At 38.0% G+C, this 21,012-nt stretch overlaps 1 protein-coding gene across 1 annotated transcript in view; it reads right to left on the minus strand.

Moving 5' to 3' along the window:
* LOC112415810 (S phase cyclin A-associated protein in the endoplasmic reticulum-like) overlaps positions 1-21,012 on the minus strand; it is a gene marked incomplete at its 5' end in the record, with an annotated part of 224,280 nt that overhangs the window by 135,591 nt on the left and 67,677 nt on the right. Inside the window, one exon of the mRNA XM_024768976.1 lies at positions 12,998-13,113. Within this exon, the coding sequence (XP_024624744.1) occupies positions 12,998-13,113 (116 nt within the window). The remainder of the gene's footprint in view (positions 1-12,997; positions 13,114-21,012) is intronic.

Here is a 21,012-nt window from a genome sequence, read left to right on the forward strand (position 1 = left end):
AATGGATTGTATCCTAAATTTCACCCACACTGGCAAATACCATTTTATTAACACTTAATGAGGGGCTATAATGTAGCAGATACATGGGGTGGCGCATGGTTTCCACCTCTATAGTACCCACATCTGTTACTGATGGGAAATAAGTCTTATGATAAATTTACTCCATATTTGCCACCTGATTTAAGTCATGAGAAGGGTGTTTAAGGTAACACAGAAACGTTGCACTGCTTTTTTAGACTTCATTGCTAGATCTTCTCTGAACATTTTGTCTCATACATATAGATAGTTACAAGTGGTTTTGGTTCATCTTTCCCAATTTCTGTTAGATCATTCCTGTTGTCCCTCTTTGGCTCCTAACCTGTTAGGAGGGAAAAATCATTCCACAAGCATTTTCTGTACCCACACCAATAAGCCACTAAAATAATTGGTTTAAAAACCTTAAACCAATCAACCAAACAATACCACCTCCACCAAAAGTAAAAAACTAAACAAATAAACTAAATAACAGCAACCAAAAAAACCCCTAAGCTACTCACAGGAATGATGATAGTAATTTTTATAAGGTATCAAAGAAATATTCAATTTTTATTAAATTTTTAAAAGTTAAATATTCACATATCAGAAACAAAAGTATAGCCATTATTACCCTGTAAATACCAGCTTTGTAAGAGATCCACTGAGGACCCTTATAGACTCAAACAAATTAAATCACACTTTCTGCATACACCTTCAATAATTCAATTATTTTTTGTTGTTGTATGGTGTAGAGTAACTTACTGATTAGTCTTATCTTTCCCGTTGTGATGTAAGCTCTTTGAAGATAAAAATCTCACATATCTCAGAAGAAATTTAACAAATACCTGAAGACTGATAATATCTCTCTTTGGTGATACCATGTAGGCAATAAGGTAGAGAAGGAAGAGTACCAGAATAGAATGCACAGTCCTAGCTGCCAGTGTGATAACTGATGGTAAATCATTCAGTCTTTTTAAGCCTTAGTTTCTTCATTTATATAATGTAATAAATTGGTGAAGACAAGCCAAAAACTCTGTTAAATAAATGTAATATATTTATAAAACAGTTTTATTACTCTTGTATTTCTGACAATGTCAAGTGTTTTGCAGGGATTCAAAACAGCTTCTTTGTAAAGGTTCTCTCTCTCACTCATCTTTTACCCACAATACTAAACAAAGTACTACGTACATGGCAATAAAAGAATATATTAAATGACTGAATTCCTCTTTGGTTAAAATAGCATAAGCAATATGGGCTTAAATTAAGGTAGTGGCAGCACTAATAGAAAGATGAGTGAATGAAATAGATATAAACTTTTCTTGCCAAAATATGAAATAAATAAGGAATAAATACCTTTTACTTTTCCCTGAATTAGTCATTTTGTCCAATTCCATCAGACTTAATTATTTTTGATATTGTACTGACAGTGTTCTAATATCTTTTCCTCTTATTAGAACATTTGTGTCCTAAGAATATCAAAATGTGTACAGCTTCCCAAGCACATCCTATTATTTCAGGCCTCCACGATCTTGCGCATGCTGTGCTCTCTGCCTAGTAGGATTTGTTAATTTGGCAAACTCTGAATCTATATTTTAAAACCCAATTTAGATGGCACATCCTACAGGAAAGATTCTGTGTCCTCCTATGGCAGTTAATTACTCCATCCTTCATGTTATCTCTGTACTTGGTGCATACTTCTATAGTTATTCTTAGCACATCACACTAAATTACCTCGTCCCAGGCTTCCCTGGTGGCGCAGTGGTTGAGAATCTGCCTGCTAATGCAGGGGACACGGGTTCGAGCCCTGGTCTGGGAGGATTCCACATGCCGCGGAGCAACTAGGCCCGTGAGCCACAACTACTGAGCCTGCGCGTCTGGAGTCTGCTCCGCAACGAGAGGCCCTGATAGTGAGAGGCCTGCGCACCGCGATGAAGAGTGGCGCCGGCTTGCCACAACTAGAGAAAGCCCTCGCACAGAAACGAAGACCCAATACAGCAAAAATAAATAAATTCCTACCCCCAACATCTTCAAAAAAAAAAAAAAAAAAAATTACCTCGTCCCCTGTTTAGCTCACCTCTTAATGAATGAGCCCGCTGAGGGTATGGACAATGTTTTATTTCCACAAGTCTACTGCTCAGCACACAACTCTCAATCAGAATTGTACAAACCTCCTAGGTATGTGTGTAAAGGTATAATAACATATTTGGTTGTCACAATGACTGAGGGCAGAGGTATTTAATGGGCTATTACACACCTTGCAGTGTGCAGGGCAATCCCGCATTCTGACCCAGTGCCACTGGTATCCCATGCTAGAGTGTGACAATTCACAAAGCCCTTTCCTACATATTAGCACTTCACCTTCACAACAACCCTGTGAGATAGAAATCTTTCCCCCATTTCCCAGATGAAAAATACTACAGCACAATAAGGTCTTAAGAGACAGGTCTCACATTAAATACTGGCAAAGCTGGTATTTGAACTCTAATGCTCTGACTCTAAATCCCAGCTGAGTTTAATCCATTAGTGCATTATATTCCCTTTTCTCTAATTCTAAATACAGATATTCCTGGCTTCAGTTCTAGAACTAATCAAGTGGGAAAGTGAATATGTTTATAGAAGTAGATTTTAGCCTAAAATACATTATGTGTTAGACTGTGTACATATTTGTAAAATGTGATATTATAATCTTCATCCTATTTAGGTGTTTCTCAAGAATCTAAGTCCCAGACAGTAACAAAAGAAAAGAGGTTACAAAGTTAGCAAATTGCTACATAGTTCATAATTCTGAAAGTGCTACAGAGTATTTCAGTAGGACTGCTGTGTTACACTGTCTAGAACACCAAAGGACTTGGCCACAAACTCTCCATCAATTGTTTAGTGTATCGACACTTTCCTCACAGAAATACACTGCTGATTTTAGAAGGAAATTAATAAGAAAACAGGATTCACTTAATAGAAATTAGCTTTACAACCATCTTTGCTGGAATGCATAAATTTGAAAAACTGAGAGAGATTTGTATTTACATTAACTCAAATGTCAATGCTGAGAACTATTGATATGAATTTTTATTTTCAGTAAGGCAATAACCTGAACTCTGAAACAATAGCTAGGCTTGATGAAAATGATTCCCTGGAGAAGGCATTAGTGTAAAGGAAATAGCAAGCAAGTTAGAGCCTCAAATAAGTTGTGAGTAACATCCCAGGAGTTATTTACCAGTGACAGTTCAAGTTAAAGATTTTCTTAAGTAGACATGTAACCAAAACTGTTCAACCAACAAAATATTACCTGAGAACTTTCTACATGGAAAGAAAATGCCTTAATGTAGACTGGGCTAAGAAAAAAGTTTCAAAACTGCAAATTTTATCAGAAAACATGAATCCAGCATCTACCAGTGCAATTTTGGTAAAACAACAACCCCATCTAGAATAAAGTTTTGCATTTCTTATTGGGAAAGAGAGAGAGAGAGGAATAGGATGATGCAACGCCCTGAAACTTGCATCAGGTACTTGACTATCTCATGCTTTGGGATAGATGTTTAATAATATGGAGATATTGTGTGGTTTCCCTGAGAAGAACAAAATTGCAAGTCCAAAAAAAGCTTGAACTGAAATAAGTCAACGTTTTTCTTCCTTAAGTACTATAAAAATGACTTAACAAAAAAATCATTTGTCTTTTACCAATGCTATATCTTTCTCCTAGCAGCTGAAACTGCACCGTTAAATCTTAAAATAAAGGCATATTATTCAGTTCTTAAAAATAGAATAAAGCTTTACCTTGTAGTATAGGATTAACATTCTGAGCTGCATCATGCTGTCAGGACTTGAGTGGGGGGTTGGGGGGTGGTGACTGCTCTTGAAATCTCCTCACATTCAAAACATCTTAACCTCAGCTTCAAAACAGGCAACTGGTTCTAATTTCAGAAGATAACTGGTACACTGATTAAGTTCATCATGAACAAACATTTTTTATTAAAAAGTTGGCCTATGGTCCATTATGATCAAGTCTGAGAAAATAGAGTCTAAGAAAATATACTTCTAGTTTTTGTAAAAATAAGACAGTGTTACTGGGATTCAAACTAAGTTCTAATTATAAAGTTAATAATGAGGTAATCAATCTGTGACCCAAGGGCCAACCAAGAAAGTTAACACTTGAGGGCTATAAAGAACATGAGTAGTACTGTTACTTGTTCTTGCAGAACTTATGTATTGTTATTAAAGAACAATACACAATACATTTTCTAATCTGTGATCCTGAAATAAGCTCTGCACTCTAGAGTATGTTACTTGAAGTGTGCTTACCTTAGCATCCAGGGACAGAATGTTTAATGTATATAATTTTCTATACAGATTCTCCAAACTGGGGTTAGGAGAAAAAAGGAAAGTTCTGCCAGTCCCAGCTTGTAGAAACATTTAATGTTCATAAAGAACTATACCCTAGAGAACTTGTAAAACGTACTTTCTCTATTTCTACTTTAAAACGTGGACATTCATTCATTCTTTCTTGGTATGAAAGAATTTAGAAAAACAATTCTATGAGGTTGCAAGGAAGGTTCTATACCATAGTCCCATATTTTCAACCCAATCTAGAGTTTTAAAAAATCTTTAATATTTGTATTTAAAAGTATCAGGCTCTAGGTTGGAAGGGACAGAAATTTACTCAAAATATGTCAAGTAAAAAGAGGCGTTTACTGTAAGGCTGTTGGGAACTTTCACGTGAATCCAGGAGAAAATGAACTACCACACTTCAGGAGGGCAGGAACAATGCCAGCTCTGTGGACTGGGCCTACTCTCATTTCCAGCCCCCTTTTCTCTTATGAAGCAGTTTTGGTCTCCTCCTTTCCCCCCAACTGGCCTTCATTAGTCCTGCTAAACTTGGAGTGAACACAGCCCTGTAATGACCATCCCAGAAGTTATTCTACATGATTTTTCAAATTCAAACACACACACACACACACACATACAAAATAGGTTGGAGTTTTATAATTTTCCAACTGCAAATCCCTGAGAGAGAAACTTGACTGGACCAGTTTAATTTTGGGGGCTGCGTTTTAAGCCTGATACTGCTGGCTGGTCTATAGATTAGCTGCTTTTGAGTCAAATGTCCATTCTTGGTTTAACCAGCTACAGCCATTGGGGGAAACACCCTATGGCATAAAATATAGCTGCTTAGAAGAGGCACAGCTGCAATGCCTAGAACATGTAGTATTTATAACACTCAGAAAAAGGGAACAACGAACAGGAATGGAGTTGAGGCGAATATGAAATGAATATGACAAGCCAAGAAGAGATAAAGGGTAGTAGGGAAGGAAGCTCATGGTGAAAACGGGTTAACGGAGTCTGGATTGTGTTACAAACTGAAGAGAAAGGCAAAGATTTAACAGTAGATGAGCTCCAAAGAGAACAGACACGTGAGTCAAGAGACCAGAATAAGAAGCAAGCTATAGGCCAGGCACACGAGGCCAGGCATCTGAGGAAACTAAGTTTGCAGACATTAGATACGTAACAAAACGTTCCTTTTATGAAGAGCTTACATATACCACCAGGCTGGCTACTCCACAAAGGTAACACAGCAGGCTAGTACTAATGATATTTAGAGTTTAACCCACCTCATTTCCCTGTAAGTTCCCTAAGGACAAGGTCTATTTCAAATGGTTTCTAGATGTGGCAATCCCATTCCCATGTCCATATGTACATACAACTGATCCCAAGAAAGGAATCCCTAGAGAACAGTTTCCCTGGGTATCAGGATCAGAAGCCCTACATGAGGTACCTGCTTCTGGTATACAACGGGATATCCCTTTTCCACTATGAAATGAACTGCATCAGTCGCTACCCTGTGAGTATCACTAGACCAAGAAAAAGGAACAGACACCTTTAGGGATGAAACCTCAATAATCATGGGAGAGTAATTCCAAACACTCTGCCATTTGGAAAGAAGAAACACTCTTTGAAAAAAGAGTATCATGGCTCTCTTTCAGGTTGCAGTCATGCCCCAAACATTGTTGCTCCTGACCCTCATTCTGGCAGCGGTCACGTACATGGCTTCCGGCAACTGTGAGGAGTGAACAAGGGAAGCCACGCAAAGCATCTGACACAGGGACTGTCACTGAGGATGCTCTCAATAAATGTTAAGTTCTGCCTCTCCACCAACTTCAAAGGATCAAGCAAACGCAATACTGCCAAGTAGATAAATTGCATAAGTTTATGTGATTTTACTTTGGAGAATAAATTTGTGATCTTCCTAGTAAGCAAGGCTCTACCTCACATCATCCTGAACTTGTTTATTTTTACTGTATTCAGTGACTATTGTTCTACCTGAGACTGATTTACTAGATAGATAAATGTATATACTCTAAAGAAGCAAAAAAGCAACTTAATTTGTTTGATGTGAATAGAGAGGTATACTTTATAAAGGCCACAGCAGCAGGAAGAATTTATTTTTCATCATAGATTAAAACAGGGGTAATCTTACATAAACCCGTGTACTCTGATTCTAAAACTGTGATAAGGACAACAACCAAGAATATAGTTGTAGCATTCCCTTTGACCTTTTGAGGAAAGAAGTTATAAGATATACAAATTCACAGAAGTTTAAAGATGGAATAAAAACATATTGCCTTAAGTCTAGCTAACAGAGTGGTCAAAATCAGTAGGGCCTTATTTGGCTAAGATTGAGATGTGATCATATTTTAAGTCCACAGAGTCAAGTATTTGAAGCAGTGTGCTCTTTTACTGCTTTACTTCTGTGTCTCAGAAAATGAATTCATTCATGTATTCAAATGATACTTACTAAGATATCATATGATTTATAAGTAATGTATTTACTATGGTCTCTGATCCCAAGGAACTACAGTATCTCTGAGGAGAAGATAACACAACGAATGGAGTACTTGGCAACATTAATAAAGTGCTAAACTGGACTATTCTCTAAACTGTTTGATATTTCTTCAATGAGTTAGATGAAGATACATATCTTTTACAGATCAACTTCAGGAGTGGCACAAAGTTAAAGGAAAAGAAACTAAATTAGATGCCAAATCAAGATCCAAAAAGGATCTTGACAGGCTGGGCCAAAATTAACCAGGATGAAGTTTGGACTTAGGGTGAAAAAAACAAATGACCAAGTAAAATTAATAGATCATAGATTCTTAGAACCCAAAGTGACACAGACTTAGGGATTTAAAGTTCAATAATTAAGTAGGGTAAGTGGAGTCAGGACAATAACAACTACCAAGAAACCCCCATTGATATTAACTAAGTGTTTTCTTTGTGCAGAGCACTTAATAAATACACACAATTTTAGCAGTCAACAAGCCCTACCCTACATGGTAGGGTTACCATTTAATTGAGGCTCTGTTATAACAAGTAATTTAGCCCATGATCCCATAGCTACCAAATGGAAAGCAGAGATTTAAGCTCAGATCTGACTGCAGAGCCTGTCTGTTTTCCATGATACTATGTGGTCTGCACTGCTCCATGTTGATAAGACTACTTACATATTAAAAAATTGTGTCCAGAGGGACAATGGAGGAAGAGAAGCAAGGCTGATGGAGAAGAAAGAGGGGCTGGTTAGTTCTGCTACAGAACAACCTAGAGCAGCTTAGAGAATAAAATAGTTAAGTAGAATAGCTTAACTATTTGGCCCCTTTTTTGTCCATGAGTACCTGTCAAGAACTAGAAATACCAGATAAGTAAAAGGCAACCTGGGAAAGACAGCCCAGTATCATTTTTGGTGTTCCAAAAGGTTGGCTGGCTTCTTTATGAAATATGAACATTTACTGCTGCCCGAAAAGGGCTTGGAGATGTGGAATGCCAGCAAGTGTCAACTCTCACTTCTGTTATCATTGCCACTATGTAAATATACTACAAAAACACAACACAAAGTTTAGGTCACAGCAGATCCATCTTCTTATTTACATAACATGGGGCATTCCTTTAGCCCAAAGAAAATGACAAACTATCATTTATTTTCAAATATTAAAAGCTATGTTAAGAGGCAAGCTAGTATATATAGAATGTATAAATAACAAGGTCCTAATAGCACAGGGAACTATATTCAATATCCTGTGATAAACCATAATGAAAAATAATATAAAAAATGTACATATGTATAAATGAATCACCTTGCTGTACAGCAGAAATTAACACAACACTGTAAATAAACTATACTTTGATTTAAAAAAAAGCTATGTAAAACAACTGTTATTAGCCTAAACCAAAGAAAAGGTTAGAATATGTCATTCATTGTTTTGTACGTGTTTTCTCCAAGTAAAATTAGGAGGCAGAATAACATGAGTCATTCCAAAAGTAGATACAACATGAAATGAAAATTGCCTTGTTAAAAAAGAGGGGATATATGTATATGTATAACTGATTCACTTTGCTGTACAGTAGAAGCTAACACAACATTGTAAAGCAACTATACTCCAATAAAAATTCAAAAAAAAAAAAAAAAGAAAGAAAATTGCCTTGTTTCATGGTGATCTTTCCTGGCACTGAAAACAATTTTACTGGAGCACATTTGTTAAAAAGGTTGATTTTAGAATATCATATCCCCATATCCTTTCAGTAATAACTGATATATATATATATATATATATTAATTGAAGTATAGTTTGTTTACAATATTGTGTTAGTTGTAGGTGTACAGCACGATGGTTCAGTCTTATCTATATATCTATAAATCTATAGCTCTATCTATATCTTCTTTTTCAGATTCTTTTCCTTTATAGGTTATTATGAAATATTGAGCATAGTCCCCTGTGCTATACATTAGGCCCCTATTGGTTATCCATTTTATACATAGTAGTGTGTATATGTTAATCCCAACCTCCTTATTTATACCTCCTCTACCCCTTTCCCCTTTGGGAACCATAAGTTTGTTTTCTATGTCTGTGGGCCTATTTCTGTTTTGTAAATAAGTTCATTTGTATCTTTTTTTTTTTGATTCCACATATAAGTGATATCATATGATAACTGTCGTTGCCTGGCTTATTTCACTTAGTAGGATAATCTCTAGGTCCATCCATGTTGTTGCGAATGGCATTATTTCATTCTTTTTCATGGCTGAGTAATATTCCACTGTACATGACAAACCCACAGTTAATATCATACTCAATGGTGAAAAGCTGAAAGCATTTTCTCTAAGATCAGGAATAAGACAAGGATGTCCACTCTGACCACTTTTATTCAACATAGTTTTGGAAGTCCTAGCCACAGCAATCAGAGAAGAAAAAGAAATAAAAGGAATCCATGTTGGAACAGAAGAAGTAAAACTGTCAGTGTCTGCAGATGACACACTATACATAGAAAATCCTAAAGACGCTACCAGAAAACTACTAGAGCTCATCAATGAATCTGGTAAAGTTGCAGGACACAAAATTAATACACAGAAATCTGTTGCATTTCTATACACTAACAGTGAAAGATCAAAGAGAAGAATTACGAAAACAATTCCATTTACCATTGCATCAAAAAGAATAAAATACCTAGGAATAAATCTACCAAAGGAGGCAACAGACCTGTACTCTGAAAACTATAAGACACTGATGAAAGAAACTGAAGACGACACAAACAGGTGGAAAGATATACCGTGTTCTTGGATTGGAAGAATCAATATTGTTAAAATGAGTATACTACTCAATGCAGTCTACAGATTCAATGCAATCCCTATCAAACTACCACTGGCATTTTTCACAGAATTAGAACAAAAAATTTTACAATTTGTATGGAAACACGAAAGACTCTGAATAGCCAAAGCAATCTTGAGAAAGAAAAACGGAGCTGGAGGAATCAGGCTCCTTGACTTCAGACTATAATACAAAGTTACAGTAATCAGAATAGTATGGTACTGGCACAGAAACAGACATGTAGATCAATGGAACAGGATAGAAAGCCCAGAAATAAACCAATGCACCTATGGTCAATTAATCTACAACAAAGGAGGCAAGAATAGCCAATGGAGAAAAGACAGTCGCTTCAATAAGCGGTACTGGGAAAACTGGACAGCTACATGTAAAATAATGAAATTAGAACATTCTCTAACACCATACACAAAAATAAACTCAAAATGGGTTAAAGACCTAAATGTAAGACTGGATACTATAAAACTCCTAGAGGAAAACATAGGCAGAACATTCTTTGACATAAATTGCAGCAATGTCTTTTTGGAGCCATCTCTGAGAATAATGGAAATAAAAACAAAAATAAACAAATGGGACCTAACCAATGATAATTTGAAAAGGATTCAAGCAGGTTTATGGGCTTTCTCTGTTTCTAAAAAAAAGAAAAACAACCCAGTGAAGATTCAGAAAGGTTTCAAAAATTTAAATTTTCGTAAGTGGGTATAATTCTCAATTTCACACTAAAAAATTCTGCTGGAAGCAAAATATTCACTCAGAGGGAGTTACCTAGCAATAATTATAGGACAACTGCTGAGGTACCATGTGTAGTAAAAAGGAAGATGGGCAAATTGGTGAGGAAAGAGGATCAGGGAGTTGATTTTTCCACTCACAGAGCTCTGGGGCTGCAGGGGCAGTGAAGCATTAGGCTTGCAGTCATAGGTGATCCACATGATAAATGTTACTAGACAGTGGCTGCAACTTCTCAAATCTTTTCCTGTTTATTGCTGAGAAAAATGAACTACTGTAGGATAGTTAAAAAAAACAAAAAACAAAAGTCTCTCTAGGTAAGAGCCATGAAAGGCCACAGGAAGCAGAAAACAAAATGCGCTAAGGTGGCAGAAGTTTCATGATGATGAGGGCTGGGAGCTCAACAGGGATAGAAGGGGAGGATCTGGGCAAGTTGAGAGCAAAGGAAGTCCCAAGGCCAGAGAGCAGTTAGAAGGAATATGAAAAAGTCACTGACTCAGGCCCACCAGTGTGCTTTGAGTCTACATTTAAATCTAATGTAGTTGTGGCATTTTTCTTGCCTGTCTCCAAGTAAGCAGCATAACCCTAATTCATTAGCCCGGAGAAGTGAGGCTAGTTTAGAAAGTAGAGTCATGATCTTGAGCTGTGCTAAGGACGGACAGGAGAATCTTAGAGTCCATGCTAGATGCCCACAGCCCTGAGTGCTGGCCTCACTCAGTAAGCAGTACCTGGCTGAAAACACAAACTTACTGGCCTAAGATGAGATGAAGAAACAAACTCTCAATCCTGGCACTGTGGCCAGCTGAGAAGCATTGATCTGGACTTTCAGGATTCCATGGCTCCCTTCCAAAGCAGGTGTGCTAATTCTTACTTAGGTCTTTTTGGGAACTATGGAAACCTCTTCTGTTCCCTAAACAAGAGGCACAAATAAGCACCAGAACATGCCCTCTGCCACAATGACAAAGGTAGCTTTGGGGAAATAGGCATTTCATCTAGGTTACCATTAAGGGAGCTCAGGGTCATGCGTGTTGCAACCTACCAGAAAACAAAGAAAACAACAACAATGAAACCAAAAAAGAAACAAAACAAAAACTATAGGTGCAGTTAAGATGAACAATATGAATTATTAACAGTTACGAAAAGCACTGTCCCAAAGAACCAAATGTCATTTCCTTTCTTACCTCAAACATTTTATTGTATTTCATTCTTTCCTTCCTCTCTCTCTCTCTCTGACAATTAATATACATTGAGGGCTGACAACATGCCAAGCAACACACTGTCAATAAAGTCTACTTTGATAAGGAGTAGCAACTCTTCTGGGTTAGAACATCTATTTGTGTGCTGTAACTGCCCCATGTACGGTTTTCTGCTCCAAAGAAAGATATTCTGACTTTAAAGGACACCTATACCTTCTTTCATTAATCTCTACTTTGTCAGTAGAGCAAAACAACCCAAACTAACTCAATATCAAAGTCTGTACTTAGAAATCTCTCAAGTCAAATAGATAACACTGTCTTGAACCAGGCAAGATTACTACTTTAAAAACTGTCACCTAATATTTATATAACACTTTAAGGTTTACAAAGAACTCTCACATACATTATTACTTCAACTGATCCCCACACTGTGAGGTGAATATGATTACCCCTGTTTGACCAAATGAGGAAACAGATGCAACAAGATTAAGGCACTTGTCCCAATTCTCCCAACTAGTAACCAGCAGAGGTAAAACTGGAATTCAGGTTTGTTTGACTCCAAAGCTGGCGCTATTTCTATTTTACCAAATGTCTCTCAGGAAGAAAGATAACATACTGTTGGAATTTTTTTTTCTGTTGTATCCAGCACACAAATGAAGCACTCACTTTTATAGAGCTGATTAAATATTTAAAAGTTTCTCAGTGATATAACTGAACTTTTATCAAAACTTCTCATTTAAACCCTGTAAATAAGAGTCTCCACAATCCAAAAATTGTGCATGTTACAACTCAGGAATACAATACTTCTGAAATAATGCTGTCTGCTACTACATCCTAGATGGCCAGGGACCAAAGGGTGATGTAAAAGAATAAGAAAGTAGATCTTGGGTCTAAAGGATGCACATGATCCTTACGACAGAGCAATTTGCAGTTAAAAGACCAAACTGCAATCCACTTCCCAACTATTTGGCTGGGACTCCAGACTATGGCAGTCTTGGCCTCAGACTGCTCTTCCTGTACGTTAGGGACTTCTTCAAATTTCACAGCTCAGGCCTTTGTCAATGTACTTACCTCCTTTTTTGTATGCAATACAAAAAGTTAGCTGTTATTACTACTCATTTCTGTTCAAATTTTGTAAGCAGTTAGAACTTCTCACAAGTTCATCAGTTCTTCTTGATTTAGGATTAGAAAAGGTCACAGACCAAAGAAATTTCCTTCATAAGGCTTTTTAAGCTCAATTTGAGTTTTGTAAATGAAGTCGAGCACCTCTGTTTTTCTCCCTAATGGGGAGTGTAAGCTTTTGCTATTCAAGCCTGAATAAACATACAATTTTCCTGTGGTCCCCCATATGGAAACCATAGGGCAGAAATGACTCACAAGTGAAACGTGAAAGACAGATTAAAAAACTATACTTACTTAGGAGGAATTCGTGAAACTGTGTTCACATTTGTGACTGGGACCACTACTTGAAGAATGTGTTCAAGGGCTGTTAATCCACCAGCAACTTGAAATGCAATCTGATCTGCCACATTCTAAACAGAAATACAAAAAGAAATTAACCCCATTTCCCAGGCATAAAATGATAACCAAATGTAATATTTAGTTGTAGTGTGAAATATTCTGTTGGTTCAATTATTCTACAAACACTTATTGAATGCTTACTCAGTGCTAGGAACTATAGGCCAAAAGTGGTGAACAAAAAATCATAGTTGCTGTCCCCCATGAAGCTTAAAATTTAGTGAATGAGACCAACATTAATCAAATAAATATAAATAAAACAATTTGAATTACAATAAGTACTCTGAAGAAAAAGGAAAGGTGCTCTATGAGAACTGTGGGGGAATCAACTGTATATTGGGGAAAGGGCTCAGCACAGGCTTTTCTGAGAAAGTTGAGGTTTTGAGACAGGCAAAAGAAAAGGGAAAGGGATGAAGCACTCCAAGCATAGGAAAAAATCATTTCATACAGAAGTTTTTAGCAACACTTTTAAAAACTGGATTATTTTGTAATGTTAATTACCACTTAACAAGACAAACTGACTTCCACAAAGATTTCCTTTGCTAGAACTTTTTTCTTCAGTAATACAAGATAATCTAATAACTAACCAGTTAGATGTACCTTTTTTAAAGAAGGGGAGACCTTTAAGATGGTGGAGGAGTGAGATGTGGAGACCACTCTCCTCCCCACAAATACATCAGAAATACATCTACATGTGGAACAACTCCTACAGAGCACCTACTGAACGCTGGCAGAAGACCTTAGACTTCCCAAAAGGCAAGAAACTCCCCACGTACTTGGGTAGGGCAAAAGAAAAAAGAAAAAACAGAGACAAAAGAATAGGGACAGGATCTGAACCTCAGGGAGGGAGCTGTGAAGGAGGAAAGGTTTCCACACACTAGGAAGCCCCTTCACTGGCAGAGATGGGGGTTGGCGGGGGGGAAGCTTCTGAGCCACGGAGGAGATCGCAGCAACAGGGGTGCAGAGGGCAAAGCAGAGAGATTCCCGCACAGAGGATCGGTGCCCACCAGCACTCAACAGCCTGACAGGCTTGTCTGCTCACCCGCCAAGGCAGGTGGGGGCTGGGAGCTGAGGCTCAGGCTTCTTCAGAGGTCGGATCCCGGGGAGAGGACTGGGGTTGGCTGCGTGAACACAGCCTGAAGGGGCCTAGTGCGCCACAGCTAGCTGGGAGGGAGTCTGGGAAGAAGTCTAGAACTGCCTAATAGGCAAGAGACCATTGTTTCAGGGTGCACGAGGAGAGGGGATTCAGATCACTGCCTAACTGAGCTCCAGAGATGGGTGCAAGCCACGGCTATCAGCGCGGACACCAGAGACGGGCATGAAACGCTAAGGCTGCTGCTGCAGCCACCAAGAAGCCTGTGTGCAATCACAGGTCACTATCCACACCTCCTCTCCCGGGAGCCTGTGCAGCCTGCCACTGCCAGGGTCCCGTGATCCAGGGACAACTTCCCCGGGAGGACGCACGGCACGCCTCAGGTGGGTGTAACGTCATGCTGGCCTCTGCCGCCGCAGGCTCGCCCTGAATTCTGTACCACTCCCTCCAACTGGCCTGAGTGAGCCAGAGCCCCCTAATCAGCTGCTACTTTAACCCCGTCCTGTCTGAGTGAAGAACAGACACCCTCCAGCGACCTACACACAGAGGCGAGGCCAAATCCAAAGCTGACCCCCAGGAGCTGTGAGAACAAAGGAGAGAAAGGGAAACTTCTCCCAGCAGCCTCAGGAGCAGTGGATTAAATCTCCACAATAAACTTGATGTACCCTGCATCTGTGGAATACCTGAAGAGACAACGAATCATCCCAAATTTGAGGAGGTGGACTTTGGGAGCAACTGTGGACTTGGAGTTGGCTTTCTGCATCTAATTTGTTTCTGGTTTTATGTTTATCTTAGTTTAGTATTTAGAGTTTATTATCATTGGTAGATCTGTTTATTGATTTGGTTGCTCTCTTCCTTTATTTTTTTTAATATATAGATATATATTTTTTAACTTTTTCTCTTTTTGTGAGTGTGTATATGTATGCTTCTTTGTGTGATTTTGTCTGTATGGATTTGCTTTTACCATTTGTCCTAGGGTTCTGTCTGTCCATTTATTTATTTATTTATTTTTTAGTATAGTTTTTAGTGCTTGTTATCATTGGTGGTGGATTTTTTTTGGTCTGGTTGCTCTCTTCTTTTTCTTTCTTTTTTTAAAATTACTTTAAAATTTTTTTACTTTTAATAATTTTTAAAAATTAATAAGTTTATTTCTTTTTTCTTTCCTTTTTTCTCCATTTTCTTCTGAGCTGTGTGGCTGACCAGGTCTTGGTTCTCTGGCCGGGTGTCAGGCCTGAGCCTCAGAGGTGGGAGAGCCCAGTTCAGGACATTGTTCCACCAGAGACCTCCTGACACCATGTAATATCAAACAGTGAAAGCTCTCCCAGAGATCTCCATCTCAACGCGAAGACCCAGCTCCACTCAAAGACCAGCAAGCTACAGTGCTGGCCACCGTATGCCAAACAACTAGCAAAACAGAAACACAACCCCACTCACTAGCAGAGAGGCTGCCTAATACCAAAAGGAGAAGACAGAGAAATACACAGCAGATGAATGAGCAAGGTAAAAGCCCACCAGACCAAAAAAATGAAGAGGATATAGGCAGTCTAGCTGAAAAAGAATTCAGAGTAATGATAGTAAAGATGATCCAAAATCTTGGAAATAGAATGGAGAAAATACAAGAAACGTTTAACAAGGACCTAGAAGAACTAAAGAGCAAACAAACAATGATGAACAACACAATAAATGAAATTAAAAATTCTCTAGAAGGAAGCAATAGCTGACTGAGGCAGAAGAACGGATAAGTGACCTGGAAGATAAAACAGTGGAAATAACTACCCAGAGCAGAATAAGGAAAAAAGAATGAAAAGAATTGAGGACAGTCTCAGAGACCTCTGGGACAACATTAAATGCACCAACATTGGAATTATAGGGGTCCCAGAAGAAGAAGAGAAGAAAAAAAGGGACCGAGAAAATACCGAAGAGATTATAGTTGAAAATTTCCATAATATGGGAAAGGAAATAGTCAATCAAGTCCAGGAAGCGCAGAGAGGCCCATACAGGATAAATCCAAGGAAAAACATGCCAAGACACATATTAATCAAACTGTCAAAAATTAAATACAAAGAAAAAATATTAAAAGCAGCAAGGGAAAAGCAACAAACAACATACAAGGGAATCCCCATAAGGTTAACAGCTGATCTTTCAGCAGAGACTCTACAAACCAGAAGGCAGTGGCAGGACATATTTACAGTGATGAAAGGGAAATAATTACAACCAAGATTACTCTACCCAGCCAGGATCTCATTCAGATTCGATGGAGAAATTAAAACCTTTACAGACAAGCAAAAACTAAGAGAATTCAGCACCACCAAACCACCTTTACAACAACTGCTAAAGGAACTTCTCTAGGCAAGAAAAACAAGAGAAGGAAAAGACCTACAATAAGAAACCCAAAACAATTAAGAAAATGGTAATAGGAACATACATATTGATAACTACATTAAATGTAAATGGATTAAATGCTCCAACCAAAAGACATAGACTGGCTGAATGGATACAAAAACAAGACCAGTATATATGCTGTCTATAAGAGACCCACTTCAGACCCAGGGACACATACAGACTGAAAGTGAGAGGATGGACAAAGGTATTCCATGTAAATGGAAACCGAAAGAAAGCTGGAGTAGCAATTCTCATATCAGACAAAACAGACTTTAAAATAAAGACTACTACAAGAGACAAAGAATGACACTACATAATGATCAAGGGATCAATCCAAGAAGAGGATATAATAATTGTAAATATTTATGCACCCAACATAGGAGCACCTCAATACACAAGGCAAATGCTAACAGCGAGGAAAGGGGAAATCGACAGTAACACATTCATAGTAGGGAACTTTAACACCCCACTTTCACCAATGGACAGATCATCCAAAATGAAAATAAATAAGGAAACACAAGCTTTAAATGATACATTAAACAACATGGACTTAATTGATATTTATAGGACATTCCTTCCAAAAATAACAGAATCCACTTTCTTCTGAAGTGCTCATGGAACATTCTCCACGAGAGATCATATCTTGGGTCACAAACCAAGCCTAGGTAAATTTAAGAAAACTGAAATCTTATCAAGTATCTTATCCAACCATAATGCTATGAGACTAGATATTAATTACAGGAAAAAAATGGTAAAAAATACAAACACATGGAGGCTAAATAATACACTACTAAATAACCAAGAGATCACTGAAGAAATCAAAGAAGAAATCAAAAAATACCTAAAAATATATGACAATGAAAAAACGACGTCCCAAAACCTATGGGATGCAGCAAAAGCAGTTCTAAGAGGGAAGTTTATAGCAATACAATCCTACCTCAAGAAAGAAGAAACATCTCAAATAAACAACCTATCCAGACACCTAAAGAAATTAGAGAAAGAAGAAGAGAAAACCCCAAAGATAGCAGAAGGGAATAAATCATAAAGATCAGATCAGAAATAAGTTAAAAAGAAATGAAGGAAACAATAGCAAAGATCAATAAAACAAAAAGCTGGTTCTTTGAGAAGATAAACAAAATTGATAAACTATTAGCCAGACTCAACAACAAAGAGAGGAAGAGGAGAAGCCCGTGACACGATGGCTTCAGAGGTGACTTCTATCAAACATTTAGAGAAGAGCTAACACCTATCCTCCTCAAACTCATAGTAGAGAGAGGAGTACTCCCAAACTCATTCTACGAGGCCACCATCACCCTGATACCAAAACCAGACAAAGATGTCACAAAGAAAGAAAACTACAGGCCAATATCACTGATGAACATAGCTGCAAAAATCCTCAACAAAATACTAGCCAACAGAACCCAGCAGCACATTAAAAGGATCATACACCATGATCAAGTGGGGTTTATACCAGGAATGCAAGGATTCTTCAATATACGCAAATCAATCACTGTGATAAACCATATTAACAAATTGAAGGAGAAAAACTATATGATCACCTCAACAGATGCAGAAAAAGCTTTCGACAAAATTCAACACTCATTTATGATAAAAACCCTCCAGAGAGTAGGCATAGAGGGAACTTACCTCAACATAATAAAGGCCATATATGACAAACCCACAGCCAACATCATTCTCAGTGATGAAAAACTGAAACCATTTCCTCTAAGATTAGGAACAAGACAAGGTTGTCCACTCTTACCACTATTATTCAACATACTTTTGGAAGTTTTAGCCACAGCAATCAGAGAAGAAAAAGAAATAAAAGGAATCCCAACTGGAAGAGAAGAAGTAAAGCTGTCACTGTTTGCAGATGACATGAGACTATACATAGAGAATCCTAAAGATGCTACCAGAAAACGACTAGTGTTAATCAATAAATTTGGTAGTAGCAGGATACACAATTAATGCACAGCAATCTCTTGCATTCCTATACACTATTGATGGGAAATCTGAAAGAGAAATTAAGGAAACACTTCCATTTACCAAAGCAAGAAGAAGAATAAAATACCTAGGAATAAACCTACCTAAGGAGACAAAACACCTGTATGCAGAAAACTATAAGACACTGATGAAAGAAATTAAAGATGATACAAACAGATGGAGAGATATACCGTGTTCTGGGATTGGAAGAATCAATATTGTGAAAATGACTCTACTACCCAAAGCAATCTACAGATTCAATGCAATCCCTATCAAACTACCACTGGCATTTTTCACAGAACTAGAACAAAAAATTTCACAATTCGTATGGAAACACAAAAGATCCCAAATAGCCAAAGCAATCTTGAGAAAGAAAATGGAGCTGGAGGAATCAGCTTCCCAGACTTCAGACTATACTACAAAGCTACAGTAATCAAGACTGTATGGTACTGGCACAAAAACAGAAATAGATCAATGGAACAGGATAGAAAGCCCAGAGATAAACCCACACACATATGGTCACCTTATCTGTGATAAAAGAGGCAAGAATATACAATGGAGAAAAGATAGCCTCTTCAATAAGTGGTGCTGGGAAAACTGGACAGCTACATGTAAAAGAATGAAATTAGAACACTTTCTAAAACGATACACCAAAATAAACTCCAAACGGATTAAAGACCTAAATGGAAGGCCAGACACTATCAAACTCTTAGAGGAAAACATAGGCAGAACACTCTATGACATAAATCACAGCAAGATCCTTTTTGACCCACCTCCTAGAGAAATGGAAATAAAAACCAAAATAAACAAATGGGAACTAATGAAACGTAAAAGCTTTTGCACAGCGAAGGAAAACACAGACAATATGAAAAGACAACCCTCAGAACGGGAGAAAGTATTTCCAAATGAAGCAGCTAACAAAGGATTAACCTCCAAAATTTACAGGCAGTTCATGCAGCTCAGTATCAAAAAAACAAACAACCCAATCCAAAAATGGGTAGGAGACCTAAATCGACATTTCTCTGAAGAAGATATACAGATTGCCAACAAACACATGAAAGGATGCTCAACCTCCCTAATCATTAGAGAAATGCAAATCAAAACTCCAATGAAGTATCACCTCACACCAGTCAGAATGGCCATCATCAAAAAATCTACAGAAAATTAATGCTAGAGAGAGTGTGGAGAAAAGGGAACCCTCTTGCACTGCTGGTGGGAATGTAAATTGATACAGCCACTATGGAGAACAGTATGGAGGTTCCTCAAAAAACTAAAAATAGAACTACCATGCGACCGAGCAATCTCACTACTGGACATATACCCTGAGAAAACCATAATTCAAAAAGAGTCATGTAGGGCTTCCCTGGTGGTGCAGTGGTTGAGAGTCCGCCTGCCGATGCAGGGAACATGGGTTCGTGCCCCAATCTGGGAAGATCCCACATGCCACGGAGCAGCTGGGCCCGTGAGCCATGGCCACTGAGCCTGCATGTCATCTTGTCTATGTTTTCCTTTGCTGTGCAAAAGCTTTTAAGTTTCATTAGTTCCCATGTCCCAGCCATGGCCACTGAGCCTGCATGTAGCTTTGTAGTATAGTCTGAAGTCTGGGAACCTGATCCCTCCTCCGCAACAGGAGAGGCCACAACAGTGAGAGGCCCGCGTACCGCAAAAAAAAAATAATAATAAAAAAAATAAAAATAAAATAATAAAAGAGTCATGTACCACAATGTTCATTGCAGCTCTATTCACAGGACATGGCAGCATCCATCAACAGATGAATGGGTAAAGAAGATGTGGCACATATATACAATGGAATATTATTCAGCCATAAAAAGAAACGAAATTGAGTTATTTGTAGTGAGGGGGATGGACCTAGAGTCTGTCATACAGAGTGAAGTAAGTCAGAAAGAGAAAAACAAATACCGTATGCTAACACGTATATATGGAATCTAAAAAAAAAAAAAAAGTTCTGAAGAACCTAGGGGCAGGACAGGAATAAAGGCACAGACGTAGGGAATGGACTTGAGGACATGCGGAGGGGGAAGGGTAAGCTGGGACCAAGTGAGAGAGTGGCATGGACATATATACACTACCAAATTTAGAATAGCTAGTGGAAAGCAGCCACATAGTACCGGGAGATCAGCTCAGTGTTTTGTGACCACCTACAGGGGTGGGATAGGGAGGGTTGGAGGGAGATGCAAGAGGGAGGGGATATGGGGATGTATGTATACATAGAGCTGATTCACTTTGTTATACAGCAGAAACTAACACACCATTGTAAAGCAATTATACTCCAAAAAAGATGTAAAAAAAAAAAAGTCTGTGATAATGATAATAGCTAAAAATAAATAAATAAAAATTAAAAAAGCCACTTCACCTATTTTAGGGAGACTATTAAGTAACCATTTTAGAACTCAACCTATGATTTTTCTATACAACTTCTGATTTGTATACCATT

This window comes from Neophocaena asiaeorientalis, unplaced genomic scaffold, assembly GCF_003031525.2.
Source record: "Neophocaena asiaeorientalis asiaeorientalis breed wild unplaced genomic scaffold, Neophocaena_asiaeorientalis_V1.1 scaffold879, whole genome shotgun sequence".
Classification (NCBI taxonomy): domain Eukaryota; kingdom Metazoa; phylum Chordata; class Mammalia; order Artiodactyla; family Phocoenidae; genus Neophocaena; species Neophocaena asiaeorientalis.